We start from the raw sequence: 18,070 nt of genomic DNA on the forward strand, positions 1-18,070 counted from the left end.
TTTTATTAATAGTAAGTACTTTTTAGTGCCTTCTGCATGTTTGCAATCTGTAGGAGAGGACATAGGCAACGAGAGGAGAGCAAACACATCTTTTGAAAGGTTCTTTTAAAAAAAAAAGCACTGGTTAAAATAAAAACTTGCTTGTTATTTGCAGAATCTATAATAGGCCATTCTAATAATATTTGTTTGGAGAATTAAAGATGTCCTCTCCAACATTCTTAACTCTGATAAGCACACTAAAGAAGGTAAGCTTTTAGATAAAATATAATTAGTAGAATCACATGTATAATAACCATGATATCCACAGAGCTGCACAATGCAACTCTATTGGGATAAGATAAAATATTAAAATTTCCATTTCTATTATTTTATCTTATCCTTATAATATATAAAGTAGCATGCCGCTAAGTTTTGTCTGACTCTTTGTGACCCCATGGACTGCACCATGCCACAATTCCCTGTCCTTTGTTACCTCCCAGAGTTTGTCCAAATCCATGTTCACTGAGCTGGTGAGGCTATACAATTATCTCATCCTCAGTCATTCACTTCTTTTCCCTTCAATCTTTCCCAACACCAGGGTCTTTCCCAATGAGTTGGCTCCTTTGCACCAAGTAGCCAAAGCATTCGTGCTTCAGCATCAGTCCTTCCAATGAATGTTTATGTTGATATCCTTTAGGATTGACTGGTTTGATCTCCCTGCAGTTCAATGGACTCTTAAGAGTCTTCTCCAGCATCACAATTCAAAAGCATCAATTCTTCAGCACTGAGTCTTCTTTATTGTCCAACTCTCATATTCACACATGACTACTGGAAAGTCACAATTTTGTCTGTATGGGCCTTTGTCAGCAAAGTGATGTCTCTTCTTTTTAATAAGCTGTCTATGTCATAGCTTTCCTTCCAAGGAGCAATCATCTTTTAATTTCATGGTTACAATCACCATAATTTTGGAGCCCAAGAAAATACACTCTGTCATGGCTTCCACTTTTTCCTCTTCCATTTGACATTAAGTGATAGAACCAGATGCTATGATCTTCATTTTTTGCATGTTGAGTTTTAAGCCAGCTTTTTCACTCTGTTCTTTCACCTTCATCAAAAGGCTCTCTAATTCCTCTTTGCTTTCTGCCATTAAGGTGGTGTTATCTGCACATTTCAGGTTTTTTATATTTCTCCTGGCAATCTTGATTCCAGCTAATGACTCATCCAGCCTGGAATTTTGCATGATGTACTTTGCATATAAGTTTAAAAAGCAGGGTGACAATATATAGCCTTGGCGTACTCCTTTCCCGATTTGGAACCAGTTGGTTGTTCCACGTCTGGTTCTAACTGTTGCTTCTTGACCTGGATATAGATTTCTCAGGAGGCAAGTAAAGTGGTCTGGTATTCCCACCTCTTTGAGAATTTTCCACAGTTTGTTGTGATCCACACAGTCAAAGGCTTTAAAATAATCAATGAAGCAGAAGTAGATGTTTTTCTGGAATTCCTATGCTTTCTCTATGATCCAACAAATGTTGGCAATTTTCTCTCTGGTTCCATTGCCTTTTTATAAATCCAGCTTGAACATAACAATGTTTTCAGTTCATGAACTGTTGAAGCCTACCTTGAAGGATAATGAGCATAAGCTTACTAGCATGCGAACTGAGTGCAACTGCAAAGTAGTTTAAACATTCTTTGGCACTGCCCTTCTTTGGGATTTCCTGGAGAAGGAAATGGCAGCCCACTCCAGTATTCTTGCCTGGAAAATCCCATGGACGTAAGAGCCTGGTAGGCTACAGTCCATGGCGTCGCAAAGAGTCAGACACGACTGAGCGACTTCACTTCACTTCTTTGGGATTAGAATGAAAACTAACCATTTTCAATCCTGTAGCCATTGCTGAGTTTTTCAAATATGCTTATTTACTGCATGCAGCACTTTAACAGCATCATCTTCTAGGATTTTAAATAGCTCAGTTGAAATTTCGTCACCTCCACTAGTTTTGTTTATAGTAATGCTTTCCCACTTGACTTCACATCCAGGATATCTGGCTCTAGGTAAGTGACCACACCACTGTGATTACCTGGGTCATTAAGACTTTTTTGTACAGCACTTCTGGGTATTCTTGGCACTTCTTAATCTCTTCTGATTCTGTTAGGCCCTTGCCATTCTGTTCTTTATTGTGCCCATCCTTACGTGTAATGTTCCCTTGCTATCTCCAATTTTCTTGAAGGGATTTCTAGTCATTCCCATTCTACTGTTTTCCTCTATTTCTTTGCGTTGTTCACTTAAGAAGGCTTTCTTATCTCTCCTTGCTGTTCTCTGAAACTCTTCTTTCATTTTGGTGTATTTTCCCTTTCTTCCTTGCCTTTCACTTGGCTTATTTTCTCAGAATTTATGTATACCTATTTATGATTTATAAATTATATATTAATATGCTATTTCATAGTATATAAGGGCTTCTCTGGCTGGTGGTTCAGGTGTAAAGAATCTGCCTGCAATGCAGGAACCACAGGAACACAGGTTCGATCCCTGGGTTGGGAAGATCCCCTGGAGAAAGGCATGACAACCCACTCCAGTATTCTTGCCTGGAGAATCCCATGGGCAGAGGATCCTGGCAAGCTACAGTCCACAGGGTGGCAAAGAGTTAGACACAATTGAAACAACTTAGCATGCACGCACAGTACATAAAGTAGCATGTGCTGTGCTGTGCTAAGTCACTTCAGTCATGTCTGACTTTGTGAGACCCTGTGGACTGTAGCCTTCAGGCTCCTCTGTCCATGGGGATTCTCCAGGCAAGAATACTGGGTTGGATTGCCATGCCCTCCTCCAGGGGATCTTCCTGACCCAGGGAGTGAACCCACCACTCTTCCAGCTTCTGCTTTGCAGGCAGATTTTTTACCACTGAGCCACCAAGGAAGCCCATAAAGTAACACATTAATATATAACTTATAAATCATAAACAGGCATACATAAATTCTCTTGTGGGCTCAGTCTTTTTTAATCCATAGAGGATTATAATCAAAATGTTTGGTAACCATTGCTAAATAATGATTTTCCACATATATAAGGAGAATTTAAATGTGCTATAAGAATATTTTATTGGGGCATAGCAAGAAGCAGCAGCCATAAACTATGAATTTCTAAATAAAATACTGTTAATTCATTTGGTACAGCACTTAATACAATGCTAACTAAAGAGAGATTACTAATAAATATTAGGATTTTAAAGTTAGGAAAGAAATTATATATCACCTATTTCAAGTCTCAAACATGAGGTAACTACAAGCTGGAGAGAATAATGGTTTCCATGTCATATGCCTGAGTCATAGTGACAGAGCCAGGTACAGATCCCAAATTTCCAAAACCTTTGTCTTTCAACTATTCAACACATAAACGTAGATAGACAGAAAAACTGACAAATATTTAACAAAGTATTCTCTTTGGAGAGAAAGAGAATACTAGGTTATCTGCTACTTAATTTCAAAGACCCTTCCCTTTTGTTAAATATCTGTCTTTATGTCTTTCTATGTACATGGTGGCTCAGAGGGTAAAGAATCTGCCTGCAAGGCAGGAGATCTGAGTTCAATCCCTTGGTCAGGAAGATCCCCTGAAGAAGGAAATGGCAATCCACTCTAGTACTCTTACCTGGAGAATTCCATGGACAGAGAAGCCTGGCCATCTACAGTCCATGGGGTCACAAAGTTGCACATGACTGAGCAACTAACACACACCCACACACACCCTATTTTTATTTTTGCCTTTTTTCTAGCCTTCCCAAAATCATATCCTGTTTTAGAAGAAGGAATAGTGAATTTTCTTTTTTATCATGTTAATTTTTTAAGCCACTCTATATCAGAAAAATTCAAACCTGAAGTTAATCCTGCTTTTGTCCATCTCTTCTATCAAAAACAGCCTCTGAACTCTAAATGCCTTTCTATCAATAATCCTCTGCAAACAATCCAGCACAAGAAATATGTGCCCAACCCTCCCTGAAGAAAAGATGGGATGAAAAATGCTGAAGAGAAATTTAAAGTATTTATGGAGCTTATGCAAAGAAACAGAGGAAAACAACAGAATGGGAAAGACTAGAGATCTCTTCAAGAAAATCAGAGATACCAAAGGAACATTTCATGCAAAGATGAGCTCGATAAAGGACAGAAATGGTATGGACCTAACAGAAGCAGAATATATAAAGAAGAGATGGCAAGAATACACAAAAGAACTGTACAAAAAAGATCTTCACAACCCAGATAATCACGATGGTGTGATCACTGACCTAGAGCCAGACATCCTGGAATGTGAAGTCAAGTGGGCCTTAGAAAGCATCACTACGAACAAAGCTAGTAGAGGTGATGGAATTCCAGTTGAGCCGTTCCAAATCCTGAAAGATGATGCTGTAAAAGTGCTGCACTCAATATGCCAGCAAATTTGGAAAACTCAGCAGTGGCCACAGGACTGGAAAAGGTCAGTTTTCATTCCAGTCCCAAAGAAAGGCAATGCCAAAGAATGCTCAAACTACCGCACAATTGCACTCATCTCACACGCTAGTAAAGTCATGCTCAAAATTCTCCAAGCCAGGCTTCAGCAATATGTGAACCGTGAACTTCCTGATGTTCAAGCTGGTTTTAGAAAAGGCAGAGGAACCAGAGATAAAATTGCCAACATCCACTGGATCATGGAAAAAGCAAGAGAGTTCCAGAAAAACATCTATTTCTGCTTTCTTGACTATGCCAAAGCCTTTGACTGTGTGCATCACAATCAACTGTGGAAAATTCTGAAAGAGATGGGAATACCAGAACACCTGATCTGCCTCTTGAGAAATTTGTATGCAGGTCAGGAAGCAACAGTTAGAACTGGACATGGAACAACAGACTGGTTCCAAAATAGGAAAAGGAGTTCGTCAAGGCTGTATATTGTCACCCTGTTTATTTAACTTCTATGCAGAGTACATCATGAGAAATGCTGAACTGGAAGAAACACAAACTGGAATCAAGATTACCGGGAGAAATATCAATAACCTCAGATATGCAGATGACACCACCCTTATGGCAGAAAGTGAAGAGGAACTCAAGAGCCTCTTGATGAAAGTGAAAGTGGAGAGTGAAAATGTTGGCTTAAAGCTCAACATTCAGAAAACTAAGATCATGGCATCCAGTCCCACCACTTCATGGGAAATAGATGGGGAAACAGTGGAAACAGTGTCAGACTTTATTTTTCTGGGCTCCAAAATCACTACAGATGGTGACTGCAGCCATGAAGTTAAAAGACACTTACTCCTTGGAAAGAAAGTTATGACCAACCTAGATAGCATATTCAAAAGCAGAGATGTTACTTTGCCAACAAAGGTTCTATGGTTTTTCCTGTGGTCATGTATGCATGTGAGAGTTGGACTGTGAAGAAGGCTGAGCACCAAAGAATTGATGCTTTTGAGCTGTGGTGTTGGAGAAGACTCTTGAGAGTCCCTTGGACTGCAAGGGGATCCACCCAGTCCATTCTGAAGGAGATCAGCCCTGGGATTTCTTTGGAAGGAATGATGCTAAAGCTGAAACTCCAGTACTTTGGCCACCTCATGCGAAGAGCTGACTCACTGGAAAAGACTCTGATGCTGGGAGGGATTGGGGGCAGGAGGAGAAGGGGACGACAGAGGATGAGATGGCTGGATGGCATCACTGACTCGATGCACGTGAGTCTCAATGAACTCCGGGAGTTGGTGATGGACAGGGAGGCCTGGTGTGCTGCGATTCATGGGGTCGCAAAGAGTCAGACACGACTGAGCGACTTATCTGATCTGATCTGATGGAGATTATTCAAACCTGTTTTGAATAACTGTCTTATATCTGTGTTGTCCCTTCACATTTTGTAGCATTTAAGAAATCTGATTCTATCTCCTCACAGACACTGGGTCAACCATGGCTATGTTACCTAACAGTTTTGTCATATATTGGGAAACTGATAACCCTGTTGGGTTGAGAATAGTGAATGTCATACTGCAGATAATCGCTTAGCAAAGTGTCCAGCATAAAGTTAGGCATACACTACCTAATGCTTTTTAAGTCAAACACTTGTAGTCACATGAAGTGACACCAGAGGCCTCATCTTTCCTATTAGGATACTGAGAAACACAGACTTTTCCTCTATGGAGACTTAGAGTTCAAGGCATTTAGGGAGTTGGCTAAATTCTTAAAATGACTGGGAGGGATTAAACAACAACAAAAACATGCCTCTGGAATGGCCAAGGTTTTAGCCACACACCACACCAGGACAGCAGGCCCTTCCTCATTCCTTTCCCTCCCAGGGGCAGAAGAAACTACATTTCCCAGTAGCCCTCAAGCAGCTTCCGGTGCAGCGCGCCGGCGCTACTTCCGGGCACGTCTTTTACGTCAGTTCACGGGACCGACTTGGGGCTGAGGCTCATTTTCTTAATATGGGTTCTTTCCTTTCACAGCCCCTTGAGCCGGTCAAGTTCGTTGCGCCCCCTGAGGCCACCTCCACCGCTAAGCCCACACAGGTCACTGCACCCGGAGTGCCAGCCTCTCCAGCGCAGCAAGCCCCTCTATTTAATAACTGCTGGAGCTGTCGCGTGCTCTCCGGGTCGGGGCTGATAGGGGCAGGCGGGTATGTGTACTGGATGGCGCGGAAGCCCATGAAGCTGGGATATCCCCCGGGTCCTGGGACTATTGCGCAGATGATCTTCGGCATCAGTGAGAGTCTGGGCACCACCCTTGGGCCGGGGGAGAGGGAGAGGGAGCAGAGGAGATGGGAGATCAGACACGTGGGGCGTCGGGGGGCGGGGGGGCGCGAGGCACCCGGGTTGGTCACGAGGCCGCAGGCATCCCCTGCAGTAAGACGCGCGGGGCGGGAAGAAGTAGTTGCTGGGATACTTTTTTGCTTTGTTTTTTCTTAAATAACACTATATATATATATATATATTTTTTTTTTTTTTTTTTTTTTTTTTTGAGAACTCTAGCCTCAATCTTTTTAATCCTATTGAGAGCTATTAGAAATAGGTATGAGCATGGTAGTCCCATTTTCCTGTTGAACAAACCCAGACACAGAGAAGTAAATATGTCTGCGGTCAGACATCCAGGATGTGACACACAGCCAGTCTTTGATCCTGGGTTTATGTGTCACCAAAACCCATGCTTCTTTTCTAGGTTGTGGAGAAAGACTGAGTGAAGGCACTTGACCTTTGCTTTTGAAGGTAAACTGTAGACATGGGTTCAAAGCACACATATGAGGTCTTCCGCCTATTGTGACCCCATAGTTATTATTTGTAAGGATACTAAGTGATGGTCAAGATGTCTTCTGGTAAAATGTAGTGATTCTTTTAGCTCTTTAGATCAATTGAGTGAATAGAATTTTAATTTTTCATGTCTCTTATCGTCTTACTAGATTGGTTAGATCAATTACTTTTTTGCATAGGGAAAGTAAAAATTTTTTTCTTTCAACTTTCCTTTTCTGAGCTTCACTCTTCTCTAAGAAATCTTCAAGGATTAGAGTTGCCATATGTGAAAGCACTTGGTACTTCCATAGCACATCAAGTACTGTTTTGTTTATTTCCCCCCTAGGCATTGCTTGCTGGGGTGTGGTCATCCTGTCAGACCCCAAAGGGAAGGCCTTCCGCACTGGATGAAAGTGCCACCAGTGAATTTGTCATCCTTCCACGTCCCCGTGACACACAGAGGAAGAATGGCACTTATAGGTGTTCTGGACAGAAATGCGGACATTGACAGACTTCAGTCCGGCAGATACGACATGACTGAAAAGACAAACAGGGATTGTCATTCATGGGCCATGACTGTTTATGGCATTCTTCGCAGGTTCCACAGGGACCAATAAATCCCTGAGAAAAGAGAAGAGGTTCTGTGTCTTATTTGAGGAAGGAGGGTATAATTGTAAATATATATATAAAGAGAGGAAGTGATAAACCAAATGGGAAAGTTAGCTAAAGTTATTTTCAATAGTTCTTTTTATCATACTTTTCCTATAATTGGGTCAGCACCTACTATCCTGGATAGGTATCATATAATACACAGAAGTACATAAAACATGTATGTGCATACTGCTCATACTTCCCAAAGCATTGTCAGATCCATGACCTTTTGAGAGTTTACCAGCTACTCTGAGGAGGTTATGTCATTGGTGGTAAGTGAATATTAAAAAACAGAGTCCTAGTGATATGCCCAGGGTCATTCAGAGATGGTGTTCGGACTTGTATTTGTCTTTCAGAACTAGGATTGTTCCCAGGAAGCAAGAATTACCTTTATGAAACAATTGGATAAGCATAAAAATCAGCATAAAATAAAAAGCTTAAGTACCAAAATACTTGAGAGAAATTCAAAATCTTTTGTAGTTTTGTGTGTGTGTGTATGTGTGTTTTGTTCTTTTCTCACAAGCACTGGAAAAGTTTCTGTGATGAAACTGAGTTGCTTTTGAGATAAAGACTGAAAATTAGACACTTTATGTCTGAGAGAAGTCTGCTTCCTACTAGGTTTTTAATTTTTTTTTTCTGCAATACTGTGGTTTCTAAAGTTGTGTGTAGCTATTTTTTCAGAGCAGACAAATACTCTTCAACTCAACTGCGAATCACAATGTCTACATTTTGGATGGTAGGTTGAATAAGTAGATACCTTTTAGGGCTATTTTTTTTTGATATTGTATATAAGTATACAAGTCTATTAAGCCTCACAAATGACAATAAGTCTCTTGCATTGTCTACACTAGAGTTCATGGCATGAGTGATTATATATCTATCCAACTGAGAAGGTTTTTCAATATAAAATATTTAAGTGAAATATTAAATTCAGTTATGTGATGTTAGTGAATACAGAAGTTTTAACTTAGAAGGGACCAGAGAGGACCCAAAGCAGGGGACTTCCTTGAGGACACATGACACGTGTATGTTCATTTGCTAAGCCATGTCTGACTGACTGTAGCCCACCAGGCTTCTTTGTCCATGGGATTTCCCAGGCAACAATACTGGAGTGGGTTGCTATTTCTTTCTCCAGGGGATCTTCCCAACCCAGGGATTGAACCCACATTCTCCTGCACTGGCAGGCAGATTCTTTACCACTGAGTCACCAGAGAAGCCCCCCATGACACATGATCATCCACTAAAATACCTATGAAGACAAGTTACTGCCTGCTTTAAAAGGTAACCCATTCTGTTGAAGGAAAGCTTCAATCCTAACATTTTCTTAGTTTTAAAACCAAATTACAGTTTGCTCATCTTGGCTTGATTTCCTGGATACATAACGTAACTCTTAAATGTATATATTATAATTTTAGCATGTTTCTCAGGATTAATACCAGTATGAATCTTTAACCAAATAAAAGCTTTTTCCAAATAAACTTGCCCGAAGTATACTGCCAAATTTTGTTTGGCAGACTGATTCCAAATTGAGAAAGGAGTATGTCAAGGCTATATGTTGTCACCCTGCTTATTTAACTTATATGCAGTGTACATCATGAGAAACGCTGGTCTGGATGAAGCACAAGCTGGAATCAAGATTGCTGGGAGAAATATCAATAACCTCAGGTACACACATGACATCACGCTTAGGGCAGAAAGTGAGGAAGAACTAAAGAGGCTCTTGAAAGGGAAAGAGGAGAATGAAAAAGGGGACTTAAAACTCAACATTCAGAAAATTAAGATCATGGCATCCAGTCCCATCACTTTATGGGAAATAGATGGGGAAACAATGGAAACAATGACACACTTTATTTTGGGGGGCTCAAACATCACTGCAGATGGTGACTGCTGCCATAAAATTAAAAGACGCTCCTTGGAAGAAAAGCTATGACCAACCTAGACAGCATATGAAAAAGCAGAGACATTACTTTGCCAACAAAGGTCCGTCTAGTCAAAATTATGGTTTTTCCAGTAGTCATGTATGGATGTGAGGATTGGACTATAAAGAAATCTGAGTGCCAAAGAATTGATGCTTTTGAACTGTGGTGTTGGAGAAGACTCTTGAGAGTCCCTTGGACTGTAAGGAGATCCAACCAGTCAATCCTAAAGGAAATGAGTCCTGAATATTCATTGGAAGGACTGATGCTGAAGCTGAAACTCCAATACTTTGGCTGGCTGATGGGAAGAACCAACTCATTGGAAAAGACCTTGATGCTGGGAAAGATTGAAGGCAGAAGGAGAAGGGGAAGACAGAGGATGAGATGGTTGGATGGCATCACCAACTTGATGGATATGAGTTTGAGCAAGCTCTGGGTGTTGGTGATGGCCTGGAGTGCTGCAGTCCATGGGGTTGCAAAGTGGGACACGACTGAGCAACTGAACTGAACTTGGACTCACTTAACTAGGTGTGAGCAAAGTACTGTTCTGCCATGTCTAAAGGCTGCTCCTGCTGCTACTAAGTTGCTTCAGTCGTGTCCGACTCTGTGTGACCCCATAGACGGCAGCCACCAGGCTCCCCCATCCCTGGGATTCTCCAGGCAAGAACACGAGTGGGTTGCCATTTCCTTCTCCAATGCATGAAAGTGAAAAGTGAAAGTGAAGTCACTCAGTCGTGTCCGACTCTTAGCGACCCCATGGACTGCAGCCTTCCTGGCTCCTCCATCCATAGGATTTTCCAGGCAAAGTACTGGAGTGGGGTGGCATTGCCTTCTGTCTAAAGGCAGTTAGGGATAATTTGCCTCCATCCCCTCTCCAAAATAGGTTAGTTAGAATTTGTAATTAAAATTGTTTCATTTTGTTTTTCTTTTGAAGTGTATTCTGAAATTTGCTTTCATTTCTGTCAGTGCTAAATTAAAGGCCATGGTTTGTTTTAGGGATGAATCTTCAGAGAGAAAAGAGACATTGCCTTAGTTCTGCAAAGTAGGAAGTGCATTTAGTGTCCCTGTATTATCTTCTCTTTCCTTGGGTGAGCAGGACAAAGAGGCTCAAGAATCAAAGGATCCCTGATTGACTTAGCAGTGAAGAATCTGCCTATCAGTGCAGGAGACGGGTTCAACCCCTGGATCAGGAAGATTCCTTGCAGAAGGAAATGGCAACCCAATCCAGTATTCTTGCCTGGGAAATCCCAGGGACAGAGGGGCCTGGCAGGCTACAGTCCATTGAGTCGTGAAGAGTGGACATAACTTAGCAAGTAAACAATAACAACAATTTAAGAACACCAGCTTAATTATGATGGGTTTTAGAATCTTTGCAGCAGGGAAATGAGAGTTTATTTTTTTTCTTTCACAAAGAAAGGAAAAAAGTACAAAAATAGGCAATTTAAAAATACACTTAGAGTTTTCCTTGGAACGCAGATCAAAACGTGTCAACACTGGTATTTTTCATGGTGTCTAAAATACCTATTAGGAGAAACTTAACATGGTGTAAACTTTGATATCTCCAGAGGATCAAGACATGACCTTATTTCCTTTGTGTATTGCACTAACTAGTCTAGAAACCAGTGAACAGCTAACAACATGCCTGAACATATTAAAGGACCTGAATATAGACTGATCCTTAGGATCTTGTGTATTGGGGGGAGAGATAGCGGTCTCTTTTTTCCCTAGGTCAATTAATGGACAGCTGTTGCTTGCAGCACTGCTGTATGCCAAATGCAGATCAACCTAAAAAGTTCTGGAGTGTCACCTGCCAGAAGCCATTGCAGAGACAGCTGTTGCTGGCAGCCTTAGAGGTTAAGCATTTCAGCTGTGATTTGTGCTTCACTCCCACCCTCAACTAGCATTTGCCCCTTGCTCCTTTTTTATTACTCATTTCTCAGCCTGACTGTGTCTGAATTAGGGGCCTCTTGAATGATGCCACTTGATTTGACAGCATGAAATATATTGCTCCAAAATTAAATATATGTTCAGGGTAAGCTTATGTTCAAGAACCCCCTCAAACCAGGCTTGGCCTCAACTGATTTATTGCCAGGAAGTTGATGAAACCAACACTTCTCAAATCTTGAAGTGAGGAATAGTAAGCAATTTTGAGTTGAAACCTCCTTTTTTTTCTCTCTCTCTTTTAAATGACAGATAAATCCTTGCCTTGACCCAATGATTATTTAGGTATCAGGGCCAAAGAGAGGCGAAAGACCTATAATTACACATCATTCAGAGGTATCCTAAGAGCATGGGGAAAAAAATTTGTCACTCTTCTAAATGCCTGTCTCTTGGCCTTTGAGCTATTCAACAACATGTCATTCAAATGTAAATGTAGAGAAATGGCCAGAAGGGCGAGTGTTAAATGCAACAATGCCACTAAAAGCACTTGCTCAGTCTTATGACTGAATTTGCAGGGGCTTCAGGAGTGTGGTTGACAGAATTCTTCAGATGGACCCCCCCAAGGCTCCCAACCCCAGGGTATACATACACCTTCTCCTAGTTATTCAAACATCGTTCTAGGTATGGCTGGGAAGGAAATTTGCAGATGTAATTAAGGTTCCAGATCAATTTGATCTGAAGATAAGGAGATTATCCAGATGTGCTAAATCACATGAGCCCATTATATCTTGGTCCAGAGGTCAGAGACCTGAGAAAACAGATTAAAAGCAGGAGGGGGAGTCAACAGGCTGGAAGAAAACAAACATCCATAGTGAGAATTTCCTGTGGAGGTCATGTGACTAGGAATGACTAACAAAGGGAAATGAGGCCCTCCCTCACTTCTGCAACTGGAAGGCAATGAATCATGCGAACCTCCTATGAGCTTAGAAGAGGGCCCTGTGAGAATGAAGAACTGCAACCCCAGCCAAACCTTGGTTTCAGCCCAGTGAGACCCTAAGCAGAGTATCTAGTTATGCTGTGAAATGAGATAATAAATTTGATTTAAGTTGTCAAGTTTGTGATAATCTGTTACATAGCATAGGCAATGAATACAAGGAATTGCGAAGGAATACAACTTCCTTGAATATAAGGAAGTTTGAATACAAGGAATCAGAAGTGTTTTGTGGTATCATAGTCATAGTGGAACTAAGCAGAACCCCATGGTCCCCTCCCCCCGAGAACAAAGGCCTCCCAGAGTCACAAAAGAGTAGGCTCAAGCAGTTAATGATAAGAGAGTCATAGACTCAGTGTCCGATGAAAAATGGTATTAACACTCTTGCTTATAACAATCTATATCTTTGTGAGAATTAGAATAATTGTAGCTTGCTCTGCCCACAAAGGTAAGTAGGCAACTAAAACTGTCACCAAACAGATGCTACAAAACCATGTCAGTATCTTCTACTCTGACACAGAGTGACATATAGCACCCTGCTGCTAAGTCACTTCAGTCATGTCCAACTCTGTGTGACCCCATAGATGGCAGCCCACAGGCTCCCTCATCCCTGGGATTCTCCAGGCAAGAACACTGGAGTGGGTTGCCATTTCCTTCTCCAATGCATGAAAGTGAAAAGTGAAAGTGAAGTCGCTCAGTTGTGTCCGACTCTTAGCGACCCCATGGACTGCAGCCTACCAGGCTCCTCCGTCCATGGGGTTTTCCAGGCAAGAGTACTGGAGTGGGGTGCCATCGCCTTCTCCATATAGCACCCTATGTCAGCATAAAGTTGTGGTCCATGGGGTTGCAAAGAGTAGAACACAGCTTAGCAACTGAACAAATGAACAACAATGTCAACAACAACAAATAAAGAAGTTAACAGAAGATGGACCTTTACCTCTAGTTTCAGAATGATTCTGATTTGCCCCTTTCCTGTTAGCCAATTTCTGCTTCTCCAAAATGTTAATTATAAAAATGATGTCAGTTGATAACATTTAATCTAACTCCTGTCCTCTTCTCTAGTGAATATACACAATGTCCTGACTAACCTGTTGAATCCTTTCCTGGACTAAAAGGAACAAGAATGAAAAATTAAGTAGTTAAAAAATGACTAACTCTCTATCCCCAGCTTCCCCCCTTAGCAAATTTGCAGGATGACCAAGCAGGCAAGAAAGCATTCAAAAGAAGGTCAAGAGAAATCAGCAGGCCTGCACACAATGGAGAAATGATGAAGAATCTGACCTCCTACCTTAATGATTAAATGAGGTTGTTTTTCTTTTCTCCCTTTGCAAATTACCATGGCTGAACAGAATTTTCAGAGTTGGTCTCCAGACATGAGTCTGCCTTCTCCCCAGGTTGCCAGCTTTTTTGAATAAAGCACCTTTCCTTTCTATTGACACTTTCCCCTCAGTTACCGGTTTCTGAGAAGTGGGCAACCAAACCTGAGCTTAGTAACAAAAGTAGGTGGCACACTGGACCAAACAGACGTCCCCATTCTGGGCACTTGGGAAGAACAAGAAGGGACCATCTGAAGAGCATTTGTCTTCATAGTTACAGTCTTCACTTGTTCTTTTATTGGTGGTTTTCTTGGATAATCTATATTTTGTTTTCTAGTAAAACTGCTCCACTGTTAAATCTATTTTAAAAAATTACAGCACTCTTTTTATGTGCCAAGCATTATGCAAACTAAATGCTTTGTAGGGATCATTTATTCCTCTCTCAGCAACCCTGTTTTAAAGATGAGATGCTTGAGGACCAAAGCAGGTAAGAATTTCCCCAACACCTCAAGTGATGAACCAATAGTAGCTTGGCTAAGAGAAAGTGAAAGTCACTCAGTTGTGTCTGACTCTGTCCCAACTTGCCCAAATGAACTTAGCTCTTGCCTACTTGTGCTCTTCTTTTTTCCGTCTCCATTAATAGCATTTCCATCTAATCAGAGAAGCTAGAGATTGTGGAATTATTTATGAGTATCTTTATCATTTTTCTCTTCTTTTCATAAGTCCTGATTATTTTAACTCTTTACAGCTCTTTCGTATCCATTTCCATTGCTATTGCTTTGGATCACCTAACATCTTTTCTCAGGTAGATCACCATAGTAGATTTTTAATTTCTCCTTGCTTTCTGGAAACCCTTCTCATCTGCCCTCCACACTACAGATAGGGTAGTCATACAACGTTTCCCCTTAAAACCCTTCAGTATCTCTGCTACACACAAAATGAATGTTATTGTATGGAATGCCTTTTGTTATTTCACCTGCCATAACTGTCCGTTTTTATTTGATTTCCACTCTCTGGATTTTGTACCACAGCCCCTCCTTCCATATTCCTGCCACTTTACTCAGCTCTTCCTAAAAATGCCATTCTCCATGCCTTTGCATGTTCTCTCCCTTCAGCCTATAATCTTCCTTTTGTGAAGAAACCCTGCCTGTCTTTCAAAGCCCAGCCCAAATGTCACCTCTCTGGTAAAGCCGTCCCTGAAAAGTCCCTAAGTTGTCATTACTTTTAGGGATGCGCAACTGTTAGACTTTGGGCAGACTTCTATCACTGTACTTAAAATACCGCTGAGTAATTATTTATGCATTTGTCCCTTTCTACCAATTGTGAACTCTTCAAGAAGAGGATTATGCCTTTTTTTAACCTTCTTGTTTCCTATTCCCAGCCACAGCAGCAAACATGCCAGGCACTCAGTTGGTGTTCAATAAATATCTGATGAAGAAGTGAATAAAGGGCTGAACAAAGGAGTAAGGAAAGAAAAACATCTGTTGTATTTGACAACTTTAGTGTATTTCAGTGCTTCTTACCTCGAGTGTGATCCCTGGTCCAGCAGCACCAGCATTCCAAGAACTCATTAGAAATGCAGATTCTTATCCCCATGCCAGAGCTACTACTGACTCAAGAACTCTGGAGTTGGAGCCCACCAATCTGTAATGTAATACACTCTCTGGGTCAGGGCGGCAGCTGAGAGGAGCTACCACACGCCCGAGATATGGGGAGGCAGCCGAGAAGAGCAGCCCCACATCCAAGGAGGGGCGGCTGCATGGGCACAGGAGGGTTGAGAGGAGCTACTCCATGTCCAAGGCCAGGACGGGTGGCCGGTGAGGAGATAACCCTTGTCCAAGGTAAGGAGCAGCGGCTGCGCTTTGCTGGAGCAGCTGTGAAGAGATACCCCACATCCAAGTTAAGAGAAACCCAAGTAAGATGGTAGGTGTTGCAAGAGGGCATCAGAGGGCAGACACACTGAAACTATAATCACAGAAAACTAGCCAATCTGATCACATGGACCACAGCCTTGTCTAATTCAATGAAACTAAGCCATGTCGTGTGGGGCCACTTAAGACGGGAGGGTCATGGTGGAGAGGTCTGACAGAATGTGGTCCACTGGAGAAGGAAATGGCAAACCACTTCAGTATTCCTGCCTTGAGAACTCCATGAACAGTATGAAAAGGCAAAATGATAGGATACTGAAAGAGGAACTCCCCAGGTTGGTAGGTGCCCAATATGCTACTGGAGATCAGTGGAGAAATAACTCCAGAAAGAATGAAGGGATGGAGCCAGAGCAAAAACAATACCCAGTTGTGGATGTGACTAGTGATAAAAGCAAGGTCCGATGCTGTAAAGAGCAATATTGCATAGGAATCTGGAATGTTAGGTACATGAATCAAGGCAAATTGGAAGTGGTCAAACAGGAGATGGCAAGAGTGAATGTTGACATTCTAGGAATCAGCTAACTAAAATGGACTGGAATGGGTGAATTTAACTCAGATTACTGTGGGCAGGAATCCCTTAGAAGAAATGGAGTTGCCATCATGGTCAACAAAAGAGTTCAAAATGTAGTACTTGGATGCAATCTCAAAAACGAAAGAATGATCTCTGTTCCTTTCTTTCCAAGGCAAACCATTCAATATCACAGTAATCCAAGTCTATGCCCCAACCAGTAACTCTGAAGAAGCTGAAGTTTAATGGTTCTATGAAGACCTACAAGACTTTTTAGAACTAACACCCCAAAAAGATGTCCTTTTATTATAGGGGACTGGAATGCAAAAGTAGGAAGTCAAGAAACACCGAGTAACAGGCAAATTTGGCCTTGGAATATGGGCAAAGACGAATAGACTTTTGCCAAGAGAATGCACTGGTCATAGCAAACACCCTCTTCCAACAACACAAGAGAAGACTCTACACATGGACATCACCAGATGGTCCACATTGAAATCAGATTGATTATATTCTTTGGAGCCAAAGATGGAGAAGCTCTATACAGTCAGCAAAAACAAGACCAGGAACTGACTGTGGCTCAGATCATGAACTCCTTATTGCCAAATTCAGACTTAAATCGAAGAAAGTGGGGAAAACCACTAGACCATTCAGGTATGACCTAAATCAAATCCCTTATGATTATACAGTGGAAGTGAGAAATAGATTTAAGGGACTAGATCTGATAGATAGAGTGCCTGATGAACTATGGACAGAGTTTCATGGCATTGTACAGGAGACAGGGATCAAGACCATCCCCATGGAAAAGAAATGCAAAAAAGCAAAATGGCTGTCTGGGGAGGCCTTACAAATAGCTGTGAAAAGACGAGAAGCGAAAAGCAAAGGAGAAAAGGAAAGATATAAGCATCTGAATGCAGAGTTCCAAGAATAGCAAGGAGAGATAAGAAAGCCTTCCTCAGCGATCAATGCAAAGAAATAGAGGAAAACAACAGAATGGGAAAGACTAGAGATCTCTTCAAGAAAATCAGAGCTACCAAGGGAACATTTCATGCAAAGATGGGCTTGATAAAGGACAGAAATGGTATGGACCTAACAGAAGCAGAAGATATTAAGAATAGGTGGCAAGAATACACAGAAGAACTGTACAAAAAAGATCTTCACGACCCAGATAATCACGACGGCGTGATCACTGACCTAGAGCCAGACATCCTGGAATGTGAAGTCAAGTGGGCCTTAGAAAACATTTCTATGAACAAAGCTAGTGGAGGTGATGGAATTCCAGTTGAGCTATTTCAAATCCTAAAAGATGATGCTATGAAAGTGCTGCACTCAATATGCCAGCAAATTTGGAAAACTCAGCAGTGGCCACAGGACTGGAAAAGGTCAGTTTTCATTCCAATCCCAAAGAAAGGCAATGCCAAAGAATTCTCAAACTACCACACAATTGCACTCATCTCACACACTAGTAAAGTAATGCTCAGAATTCTCCAAGCCAGGCTTCAGCAATAACATGAACCATGAACTTCCAGATGTTCAAGCTGGCTTTAGAAAAGGCAGAGGAACCAGAGATCAAATTGCCAGCATCTGCCAGATCATGGAAAAAGCAAGAGAGTTCCAGAAAAACATCTATTTCTGCTTTATTGACTATGCCAAAGCCTTTGACTGTGTGGATCACAATAAACTGTG

General features: G+C 41.5%; 1 protein-coding gene across 1 annotated transcript; it reads left to right on the forward strand.

The window, feature by feature from the left end:
* Positions 1 to 200: 200 nt before the first annotated feature.
* DMAC1 (distal membrane arm assembly component 1) lies at positions 201 to 7,831 on the forward strand. The gene is made up of 3 exons (XM_055579705.1): positions 201 to 245; positions 6,270 to 6,675; positions 7,543 to 7,831. The coding sequence occupies exons 1-3, from the start codon at positions 201 to 203 to the stop codon at positions 7,605 to 7,607; spliced, it is 516 nt and encodes a 171-aa protein (XP_055435680.1). The 3' UTR covers positions 7,608 to 7,831.
* The last annotated feature ends 10,239 nt before the right edge of the window (positions 7,832 to 18,070 follow it).

Source organism: Bubalus kerabau, chromosome 4, assembly GCF_029407905.1.
Source record: "Bubalus kerabau isolate K-KA32 ecotype Philippines breed swamp buffalo chromosome 4, PCC_UOA_SB_1v2, whole genome shotgun sequence".
Classification (NCBI taxonomy): Eukaryota; Metazoa; Chordata; class Mammalia; order Artiodactyla; family Bovidae; genus Bubalus; species Bubalus kerabau.